At 33.1% G+C, this 11,898-nt stretch overlaps 1 protein-coding gene across 1 annotated transcript; it reads right to left on the bottom strand.

Moving 5' to 3' along the window:
- Positions 1 to 2,033: 2,033 nt before the first annotated feature.
- On the bottom strand, positions 2,034 to 11,857 carry LOC132565001 (ADP-ribosylation factor-like protein 13B). The gene is made up of 9 exons (XM_060229609.1): positions 11,804 to 11,857; positions 11,593 to 11,663; positions 11,107 to 11,353; positions 10,484 to 10,589; positions 9,987 to 10,189; positions 8,981 to 9,101; positions 4,835 to 5,897; positions 3,909 to 4,082; positions 2,034 to 3,607 (listed from the first exon to the last, which is right to left on the bottom strand). The coding sequence occupies exons 1-9, from the start codon at positions 11,848 to 11,850 to the stop codon at positions 3,462 to 3,464; spliced, it is 2,178 nt and encodes a 725-aa protein (XP_060085592.1). The 5' UTR covers positions 11,851 to 11,857; the 3' UTR covers positions 2,034 to 3,461.
- Between the last annotated feature and the right edge of the window lie 41 nt (positions 11,858 to 11,898).

Genomic DNA, 11,898 nt, shown 5'->3' with positions numbered 1-11,898 from the left:
CAAATTATTCAAATCAAAATATTGTCCTAAAGTTTCTAAAACAGATTGTACCAATTCAGAATTGTAACAATTTTAGACTTAAAATATTACAGCCGATGACTGGAAACAGTAAGTTTTAATATTTATTCATCTGCAACACTAAAACAATCTAGATGTTATAGTTTAATTACGGAGGGTAACTTAACAGTAAAATTTTTAAAAGGTACATATTGAGATGATTTGTCCCAAATATGAGAAATTGAGAGAAGCTGAGAATGAAATCTGAGCTTGTAGTAGTAACAGAAAAAGACATCACCCAAAAGGTTTTAAATTGTTCTTATATGAGCAAACCCATGGGATTCTTTAAGACATGACTGGTCTCTCGTTTAAATATAAATAATGGTCCAATATATATTGTTAGAGAAAACAACATAAGGTTAACACTACTGGCAGGATAGAGAGAAAAATGGAATTTGATAAACTTGTTTGAGGGTTACATGTATTATAACTTGTCTTTATATAAATGTACACATTACAATGATATAAATCTTAAAGTAAGTAAAACCACGACCTCAGATGGTCGGACGGAATTAACATCAATACATTACCTTAATGTCAGTTACATACTGTTTACATATTGGATATATAAACAGGATCCCAATCCTGTGAACAATACAGACCAGGGATTTACAACAGTTTGTTAGCTACATTTACCCAACACAATATTCATATTTCATCATTTCAATCGCAGATCATTTCTTTGCATAACATTGTATCTAAATATCAAATTCCCTATAATATTAAGACAATCACTTAATTTCAATTTTACTTTGAGTAACATCTTCAGTCATGCTGTGTAATTCACCACTTCTGACTTGTTTCGTCTGTTCTATTAAAATCAAACATCACTGTGACTTTACACAGTATACACAAAATACAACAAAAAGTGATGAAGATCATGCACAATAATCCATCACATGTAGAGTTAAGCTTACACTAATACAATTGTACCTATGTTTTACACGGATTTAACATCCAGTGTAGTGTCTCATATGGACACAAATACAAAATCTGTACATAGATGGAGAGGGAAAAACAAAACCATGTGTTGATTTACTCAGTTTTGCCCTCCTTGGTTAAAAAAATTAATGTATATTTGATAAGTAAACACACAAATTGTAATTGAAACGTTCTTCTGTAAAATCTTATGTGTGATCATTACTGCAAACAAACTCACATAAGGGTAAAATACAATTTGTAAGATCTGTCAGAATCAAAATAAAGTATAAAAAAAGCAATAAACAGCTTTGTGATTAACTCAATGAAAAAGTAAATTGATTTTAGATAAAAAATGGTTCACCATTTGTTGAGATACCAAACTGTTTAAGAACGCTTACCAGCAGTCCCACAGTAGATATACTAAAACTATTTAGTTCAGATGTGGGATGTATATGCCCTCATTTTTCATAGCAGTTAAAAGATGAAATGGCATGCTGGGAAGGGACCAGACACTAAAACAGAGCATAACAATCTTCAGTCATAATCTCAAACAACAACAAACCTTTATCTTAAAACTCAAACATAACGACCTGATGTACCTGAGTAAAAAGAACACAACTCATCAACTTTTCAGACCAAAATAATGAAAATAAATAAAATGTTCTAATGTTACACTACAATTCATCAACAGTAAAATGTAACCTCATACAATATATAAATGTCATGAGCAGCATGAGGCAAAAAATCCTAGATTTGAATCTACACATTCTATATTTTTTTCTTATTTTCAGTCTTATTTTACGCTAAATCTATTAATGAACATAATTATCATTTTCTATAGCTTTATTTTTTCAACAACTATCAAAGTACACTATACAACTCTTTAGTAAGTAGTTTTTGTAGAAATACACAAGTAAATATTCCTTTAACTTACAAATTGTATTACACATATATTACAACATTGGTTACAAAATTATATGTTCAGTTACATGTTTATTGTGAAATACATTCTCTAAAACAACAAATGAATTTTTTTTTCTAATATCACAGATAATTTGTTAAATATACAGCTTGTCTCATTATATTGGACGGAGATTTTTTACAGGTGACACTTTCTATAATTGTCTTGATTAAAAATAAACATTGCACAGAATAAAAGTCATAATGGGAGCTAAAAGTCACTAAACTAAATATGATATGTATTGAGTTGACAAATGTATGGGTCTCGGAGACTTTAAAAAAAAAAAAAAAAAAAATTGGAAATTTTACCGGAACATGATATCTCTCCATAAACACAGGCTAATTATAATGCTGTGTATACAGGTGGTAAAACATTAAGCACTAAGATTTAAGAAAAACGGCACAATAGCAGCATATGGCAGATCAGATGTGGTTGATCTTTGTTAAAAAAAACTGAATTAATTGCATTTTATCACAATGGGGCTACCATGTTGGAAAACAATACATAAAGTGGCCCTCCGTCACAGTATGATTTGACTGCACTAATGCGGTATACTGTGCCAGTAACCATAATCATTTCTGTAATCTGCATCGCTAAAGCTGATACTTCAACTATATTGAATGCATTTAGAATGAAAACTACCATTCTGTCAAATACTCTTCTACTTTTCTCTTCACAGTGAAATGAGGAATGGAAAAAAACCATCAGATTGGTGTCATGTATAATTATTGGATATACAACTTTTTTCGCACATGAATGCAACATACAAACACAGTGACATTATCATATTTGCGTGGAATTTGGCACCTTTGTTTGTAGAAATACACTGATTTTTTTAGGCTTTACAAACAAATAAACAAGATAAAACATTGGCACCCGTCAGATAGACACCTACCTTTCAGCCACGTTACATTTTTACCTCATGTATTCAAATCACACTTTCAAAGAATTACCAATAAAAAGCCATTTATATCGGTCATTCAACTTCTATCCCAAACCATAATTTTAAAAACCTGAAGCATTTTTAGCCTACAAGCACTTTTCCCATTATCAGTCTAAATTACAAAAACAGAGTGAAATATTCCACAACTAAAACCTTCCTAAACCTACCATGAGTATTGAATTTTACTCCTTTGTTCAGACCAACCTTCAAAAAATCATAGCATCTGTACACATATACTACATTGGATATCAATCTATATGCTATCACATTCAAACTTTGAACTTTTCTGAGACAATGATTTCTGAGAGTTCATTAGTACCCTGTTAAATCAGACACTGATTCCTTTTATTTTATACCAGATTACAACTCCCTCAGACCTTACTTCTTTGATTAAGCCAGATTTTTTCCCCTCTACAACAACATATCCATACATGTACACACAATCAGACCCAAATATTGAAGTAAAGTTTCTCTACAACATCAAACATTTAAATCATACAATGTCAATGAAAACCTAACCCTTATCTACTACTCCAGAACTTGTACACCACATCAGATATTATCATTTTTTCCACAAAATCAGAAAACAAGGTCATCATCGTCGTCCATGTTTGGTTTTGAACGTCGCACCATCCTGATGTTATTGTAGCCTATGTCACTGTCAGATGGATCATCAGACAATTCTTCAGCCAGACCCCAGTTTGTCCTCGACATGTGAACAGGAGCTGTTTAAATGAACAAAGGTAAAGGTTATTGCCTTTAATTTGCCTATCTTTTTAAATACTTACATTCAGTATTCAAAACATCCAACACAGTATTACATCAAAGTGAAGTTAACATCTTGTTCAAGGGAGAAAACCTTTTCAAAATCATTTATACAGCATGATTCTTACTCTGTTTGAAAAAATACTTAAAGGCATAAACAATACCTTTGCTTTGAAATTCAATTTGAAAAGAACAGAATAAAAAAAACAAAAATCTATCAATTTCCATTAAACCACAGTCTCGAATATTGTTTCTACTTACAGCTTTGTTCCTCAGCTGGTTTTGTCTTCTTCGGAGACATGGTCCAAGAGAAATCCCGCTTTTTGGTATCTGGCACATCTTCATCAGAATTGTCAGATGGGAATGTCTTGTTCTTTTTAACTGTGTAAGGCTGTTTCTTTTTCAGGCGACGAACAGGTGTGCTATCTTCAGCATCTGTCAGGGCAAAAAATAAATATAATGGTTCATTTGAAAGTGATTAAGGAATAACTGGAAAAGAAAATATTTTTACTTAATAAGTAAGTGTATTACTGGTTTCAGATTAAATGTTTGTGGTATCAGTGGCATTCACGGTGGTGTCACTGTTAGTGTCACTCTTGTCACACTAACCACTCATATTTCCCTTGTTCCTCCTTTCCCTGAAGCCAAACTATTCTCCATAATAATTCATATTCCCTTCATCCCTCCTCTCTCTGTAATAACTCATATTCGCTAAATCCTTTCCCTCATCTCTCCTTTCCCTTTAATGACTCATATCTTTCTCTCCCCATGATCATTCATATTTCTGTTGTCCCTTCTCTCTCCATCACTCCTAATACCCTAACCTCTACTGTCCCTATAACAACTCTTGATTCTCCTAGTCCCTCCCCTCACTAAAACCAATCATCTTCCTATAATCACTCATATTCCTTATGTCCCTCCTCTCACTTAAGTCAAACATCTCCCTATAAGCATTGATATTCCCCTTGTTTTTCCTCTCCTTACTTCCAATCCTCTCCCACTGATCACTCGTACTCTCCTTCTCCCTCCAGTCCTCTCCCACTAATCACTCGTATTCTCCTTCTCCCTCCGCTCCCTCCTGTCACTTCAGTCCCTATAATCGCTCATAATGCCCTTGTACCACCCTAATGTCGATCCATTCCCTTTAATCAATTGCATCTCCCGATAGCCCTATATTCAATACTTACCTCCTCCGTCTAGCGAAGACAGATGATATAAACCTCGTTTTCTTAATGACCAGTCATCACTATCATTGCTTTCCCCTGGGTCAACTATATTCTTGGTAAATTCCTGTGAATTCCTCTCTTTTCCTTTTTTCTTTTTTCCGACTTTCTTCTTCTGTGCAATAGAAACATCAGAGTCTTCTGTTCCTGGATCACCATTTCGATTGCTGTACATGTTGTTGTTGCTGTAGAGAGAGTCCTTCATACCAAATCTGGATTTCAGTGACGTATTATTATAAACAGAATCTTCATCATCTCCAAACCTAGATTTCAATCGTGTATTGTTGCCATAAAGGTTATCACGGTTTCCAAACCTGGAATCTGCACCATTATTATAAAGTGAATCATCACGCATTCCTATTCTGGAATTTCTGTCGTTGCGGTAAAGAGCATCTTCCTGTTTTTCACGTTTTGAAAATGTTAGATTATCATAACCGGATACAATTTGCCTGCTCCCATAGCCTCTGATGGCTGGCAAATGACCATCCTCACTTTCTTCTTCATCATCATTGTCCTTACTAAAACTATTCTCTCTTGCCGAAAAACTGATTTTAGAGAGGGAGCCAACTGATTTTTTGTATTGATCTTCAGTCTCGTCTTCTATTTCTTTAACAGCTCGAAGCTTTTGCTTTTTTGATTTCTTTTTCTTTGTGTTGACTGTTGTTTCATCCATGAAATTTGTACCTAGAGGACGCTGAAGGGGAGGTAATCTAGGAGTAAGTTTGCGGCCACGAGGATGAATATCTATATCGCTATCCTCATCTTCATCCATATGCGATGATAAATGAGTTTGTTTCAACCGATTCTGCTTATGATCATACTTGTTATTTGCTAAATCATTAAAGTGTCTTGGTGAACGTTTAGATCGATTGACGGTTAGATCATCAGAGTCAACATCCTCAGAATCCTCTTCCTTTTCACTGGATGCATTCCTCCTTAATTGTTTCTTTCTGCTGTTGTCTTCCTCTATAAACTTTAATGAGTTATCTAACTCCAGGGTTTTCTTTTTCATTTCCTCATAACGTTTCTGTGAAACATAGAATAATATTTCAATTTTTTTTCAGGGGCACAACATCCAGGACCCAACATTAAATATTATACTTGCAGTATGATATGGACAGAGGTGTACAGCTGCCACCTCTCATCAATATATTGAAAAATCATTGATTTACCAGCATACATCTATATGATTTGATTTTCATATCCACAAGCTAATATGCATTTAAATCAAAGGTTTCTGATGTTTTATCTGGGTTTGAAAAATGTACATATATATGATATTAGGCAACTAAAAGTTTTCTAAAGCATCAGAAACCTTTGTATTAATATGAAGTGAATCAATATCATCATATATCTCTTCTATTTACCATACATGTAACACAAGTATCAACAATATAGATGTTACTACAAATCGGGAACAAAATAATTGTGGATAATTACAATATGTACATTTTATATACCATGATTGAGTATTCGATACAAAGAAGAATATCATCTTGCTCCTATCAGATTTCATACCTATCAGACCTGACTTGTTTCATGTCATAATGGGGACCTAACGGGTAACCCCTAGATATACTAATAACCTGTTTCATTTAAGTCATCATACAAAATGGGGACTTAATGAGTAACCCCTAGATATATTAATAACCTGTTTCATTTAAGTCATCATACAAAATGGGGACTTAATGAGTAACCCCTAGATATATTAATAACCTGTTTCATTTAAGTCATCATACAAAATGGGGAATTAATGAGTAACCCCTAGATATACTTATAACCTGTTTCATTTAAGTCATCATACAAAATGGGGACTTAATGAGTAACCCCTAGATATATTAATAACCTGTTTCATTTAAGTCATCATACAAAATGGGGACTTAATGAGTAACCCCTAGATATATTAATAACCTGTTTCATTTAAGTCATCATACAAAATGGGAACTTAATGAGTAACCCCTAGGTATACTAATAACCTGTTTCATGAAAGTCATGTAAAAATGAGGACCTAATGGGTAATTCTTAGATATACTAACAACAACATCTTCAATTATCAATAATAGCTGGGGCACCTGTCAGTTTTCTTTATCACAATCTAAATCTTCATTGAAAAGTGAGTAAGTATTTCCACCATTAAACTGCACATTTTGAAGATATATTTATGAAGAGTTTTATACTAAACAATTGTCAGTATTTACTAAGCATTTCAACTTAACTAGCAGCTAGTGAGAAATGATAAAGATGGGCAGTAAGAATAATTTGCGTAGAATGTATTTCAAATATAATGATGGACAGTTCACACAAATCTAATAACAGTTTTCTATAAAGAGTCATGATTTTGAATGATTTTCGATGCTTATTTCATCAATATTATTGCAATGCTCAACAATATGAGGTACATATCAAATTAGAAGATATTGTTTCAAGAAAGAAAGAAAAATTTTATTGTTATATTTAAGTCACTAAGTGAATTATAATTGCTATCTAACTCTACAACTCCTAAAACAGAACTGAAGAATGGATCTAGTTGTATTGATATAAATCATAGCTTCAGCAAAATAAAAAAAAAACAAGTTTAATCAAACATAGGTAGAAATTGCAACACAGATGAACAATGTTATGTACAAAAACATCAAACTGGTGACAGAATATCTACAGCATAATCTGTGTTTTGCAGTACATTCAAAGTTTGAGCACAGATTCATAATTCACATACTGTAGATTTTCTTGAATTAGAACAAAGTCAAAGTCACAAATTCAAAACTTTATCAAGCCAGGCCTTGTGAAAAAAAGATGATTATCTGATAAATTATCCACACTACACATTTTGAAGTTTAACATTTATGTAATTTTCATAACCTTAAATTACTAAAAATAAATCAGTAAAGGAAATACCATTTTCAGAATATACAATTTATGTTCTAATTTCATTAAGTTTCGATATATAATATTTTCATGGAGAGATGTAAATTTGATGTAATTTTAGCATTTTATTTATAACGTTTATAAATTTTCTTTTCAAGCTAAGGAAATGCAATCTGATTAAAATACAGATCCTGTTTCTCACTCTGTTACTCTCAGCATATGTAGGATCTGACAACATCTTGTAAGGGGTCATGTTCTCCTGACCTTTTGCACTATCCAATCAAAATATGTAGAGAAATATCTGATTGATAAAAGTGTCATTTTTCACTTGTGTTTATATACATATTGTGGTGAAATGACTTGCTGTCAATTTACAGGTTACAATTTGTTATGCCTCAAGCACAGATCGTGGAAAGGTCACCAGAACATGATCTCTTATGAGATGTTGTCAGATCCCTTATGTAGCAGAGTGGAAATAAGGATCTGCATCTTAATCAGGTTGCAAGCAAATGCTAACAAAGGTGGACTACAGGCCTAGCTTGCTTTGTTTCTATAATTAAACATGTCGTGTGATTATAGAGTACAACTCCCACACAGTGCTTTACCATCTTATATCCTTTGCTGAAAATGGTAAATCATTCTATTAATCATAAACATTTCAAGATTCTTTAAACTCTTTTTTTATGCATGAACTGAAATAATGAAATCAGCCATGTGTCAAAAAAACTTCTGTAACTGACTGTGCAAGAGTTGTTTTTCGAAATGTGAGTAAACATCAATTGAAATCTGTGATTTTGTTCAAAGTACTACGTTTAGTAACAAGCCTGTCATTTTTACTGTCAGTGATCACAAAAATATAACCAAATAAGACTTGAAGCACTTCTAAAATTAAGAAAAAATACATTTATTAAATATACAATGCATTCACTAGTAATCATAATTATTATCCACACATAATATCATACACATGTATTCATTTCAGGAAAGCCAATATCCCAAATACTGTGTCTATGTGTAATGATAAGAAAATCATCCGACGCTTTTCTGGCTGCTCTGATACTCCATTCAAGCGCATTCAATTATGTAAATCTGGTATCAATAAGATATTAACAACTCAAAGATATTTCCATCTTGAACCAACAACTGACTGTTTAGTACTACTGGACCTTGTTAGTGCACTAGCACACACCAGACATGCTGTCATACTACAGTAAACATGATAAATACCCCCACTGTCAAACTCACCTTTCTCTCTATCTCTTCAAGACTGACTGGTTTGAATGGATTCCCTGTATCAATATCATCGTCATCATCAACAGGTTCCTTTATCCCAAGCCTTTTTCTTTCTGCCTTCTCAGCTTCCTCTCTACACAGAATAAACCAGATTTATAAATTGAAGAACAATAGGTGACACTTAAACATTTGCCCATCACCGTTATAACGGAGACCATATTTATTCTAACTGAGTAAAATTAGACCTTTATCCATGGTTGAAAATATCTTCATCCATAACAATACAATGAGCAAATTATTGTTTGACACTTAAGAGAAATTAAGAACAGATTTCTGAGTTTCCACCAATGTAGTTGTAAATGAAAATTCTAACAAAGTAAAGGCTGCCTCATTTACAATATCTCAGAAGTTGGAAACAGGAACTCCTACAATAGTTGTGTAAACATAATATACTAAGTTTAAAAAACAGTATTGGTGAAACTGATGAGGATTCCCAAAATGGAAATGAAACAACAAATATCAATAAGTAAGTAATTAAGAGACTTCGCACCCTGACTTTGGTACACCCAATATTGTCTTAGTATGACCAATGTATATGTCAAGTTTCATTATCTTAATTTACAAGCAAGTTTTGTTTTAGATATACATACATTTAACAAATGGCAATATCTGTATTGTGGGCCCTGAATTGGTGATACACTGCCCATCATCTAACACTGACCAACAGACTTCAACAATTTGAAGACTGTCAATCCCCTTGGGCATATGATTATAAATAGATATTGTATCTCCAAAGTTTCATTTATCAGTTAATTTCCAATACATGTATAATGTCAATGATTTTATACATGATGTATCAAAATGTCAACTCTGGCTACACTTTATTAACAGAGAGGCTGATATTTTAGTAATTTTTTTATCAACTCTTGAATTGATTAAACCAAAGTGTCTGTAATTAAGCCAATGGCCCTTCCATTTTCTCCATCCCAGCAGACAATTACAGATGAAAGATGTATACCTCTCTTGTCGCAATTTGCGTACGCGTTCACGGCGAAGAGCTTTCTCTTCTTCATCCCGTTTCTGCTGCTCCTCCATGTCCCGTGTTACCCTCACTGAATACTGGTCCCAGTTGTGCTCAATCATCCCACATAACCACTTTAACCCTTCCTTCAGTTTTTTGTCAACTTTTTTACCAGTGCCTTTTACTGCAGAGACAGATTCCTGAAAAACAAAAATGAAAACTTCTCAATAAGTCTTTTGGAACCTATAAATATACATTTATTATGATTCAATATTGATTAACAAAACAGTTATACAACATAAATTTCTAGTGTATTCTTCGATCATATTAGAACTGACGGGTTGATGAACTTGTATTTTGTGTTAAAGAGGTGGTATGACTGGTCTCAATAAACCAATCATTAAGAAAACCTGGGTCCTTGATAGTTTTTTTGTTACAGTGGTTCTATTTTTAAGTGCATATCTCTAAAAGGTTCAGCTTTACATCACACTTACTATTCTAGATGGACACTTGTGCCTGTTCACTTGATCCTCTAGGTTTATCTTCTGACACACATCTACAGAATCCATCGCATCCTCACGGTCACATTTGTTGGCTAATCTGTAAAGCAAATAAAACATTAGTAAACAAGTGAACCAGGAATATGATTAGACATATCATTTGGTCTATTCTACATACTTGAGAACGACTGCACTACTTCTATAATAAGCATTGATGATTTTATTTCAGAAGAAATTGGCATTGTAATTTTGAGCTGCTCAATAGTAACATGATTGTATCATTCAGCAAAATATTGGCAGTAGAAATTCAACTATGGCAACTCTTGTTCTTTAATAACATACAAAATTTCCTATTTTCAATTTCAAAATCTCAATTTTATAGAACCTTAACTTTTAAGATAACAAAATTGGATATTATTATTTATAAAGTTTCAAGGTTGAATGTTAGGATATAATTCATTAATACAATACCACATCAAAAGAGTAAATATCTACTTAACATATTTCATTAATATTGGTATGTACAGACTATTGGATATAATGTTAAGTTAATGGAAAGCTCACTTAATCTATATGTTATAACCTAGATCCAGCCAAACTTGTACATATATACTTACAAGAGGATTGGTTTGCCTGTCACCTGGGGGTGGTCCAGCAGGTTTTTAAGATTTTCACTGATCTCAGGCATCCTGTTCGTGGCACTGGAGTCCACCACATATATAACACCATAGATCTCATTGAAGTAATGAGTCCAGATGCTGCGTACATTTTTACCTCCTCCAATATCAAATAAAGTTAAATCAAAGTTGTTCAAATTCACAGTTTCAGTGTTGAAACCAACTGTCGGGGCTACCTCCGATGTGTCTGAAAACAATACCTAAATGTAACTATCAAATTACAACTCAGATTCGTTTTCAAAATGGTTTCAATACAGTACAGTATACATTTAGTTAACTCTTTCATTTCATGGTAGATCTACAATACTATTTCTGATTGTTCATTTTATCTTACCTCCGATTCTAAGCATTCACAATCAATGCATTGTCGAAAAGGTACGGGAAAACTGATTTTAAAACCTACTGACAAATTATGATCATACACACCTCCAGTCAGGGCATTGGTCACAGTGGTTTTCCCTGCTCCATCAATCCCTAATATGGCAACTGTTATTTTCCTAAAACACATAATTCCTTAAAGGTCAGAATCAAAAAAGACATTTCACTCGTCTGTTTGATCATACATTGTAGATATTGTAGGTTACAATATAGAACTGAGCTCTTTTGTTGTCGATCTGATTTAGAGAACAATACTTACTTTTTGGGCTCTACTCGGCCTCTGATACAAGAACAAGCGTTCCCCATTAGTAATTTGAAGTTTGAAGAACGTTTGCATAAAATACCAACGATGGA

This window comes from Ylistrum balloti, unplaced genomic scaffold, assembly GCF_031769215.1.
Source record: "Ylistrum balloti isolate Yb309-2 unplaced genomic scaffold, AGI_CSIRO_Ybal_v1 Utg369686, whole genome shotgun sequence".
Lineage (NCBI taxonomy): Eukaryota > Metazoa > Mollusca > Bivalvia > Pectinida > Pectinidae > Ylistrum > Ylistrum balloti.
Note: the sequence above shows the minus strand (reverse complement) of the source record. Positions and strands in the feature narration are given on the sequence as shown.

What these genes read in the sequence shown, in the direction of transcription:
- LOC132565001 (XM_060229609.1), bottom strand. Translation starts at nt 11,850, where the DNA reads ATGGGGAACGCTTGTTCTTGTATCAGAGGCCGAGTAGAGCCCAAAAA. An exon ending in ACAAGTGTCCATCTAGAATA is followed by an intron (nt 10,190 to 10,483) that starts GTAAGTGTGATG and finishes TTTGTTTTTCAG; the next exon opens with GAATCTGTCTCTGCAGTAAA. An exon ending in GTCTTCGCTAGACGGAGGAG is followed by an intron (nt 4,083 to 4,834) that starts GTAAGTATTGAA and finishes TTGCCCTGACAG; the next exon opens with ATGCTGAAGATAGCACACCT.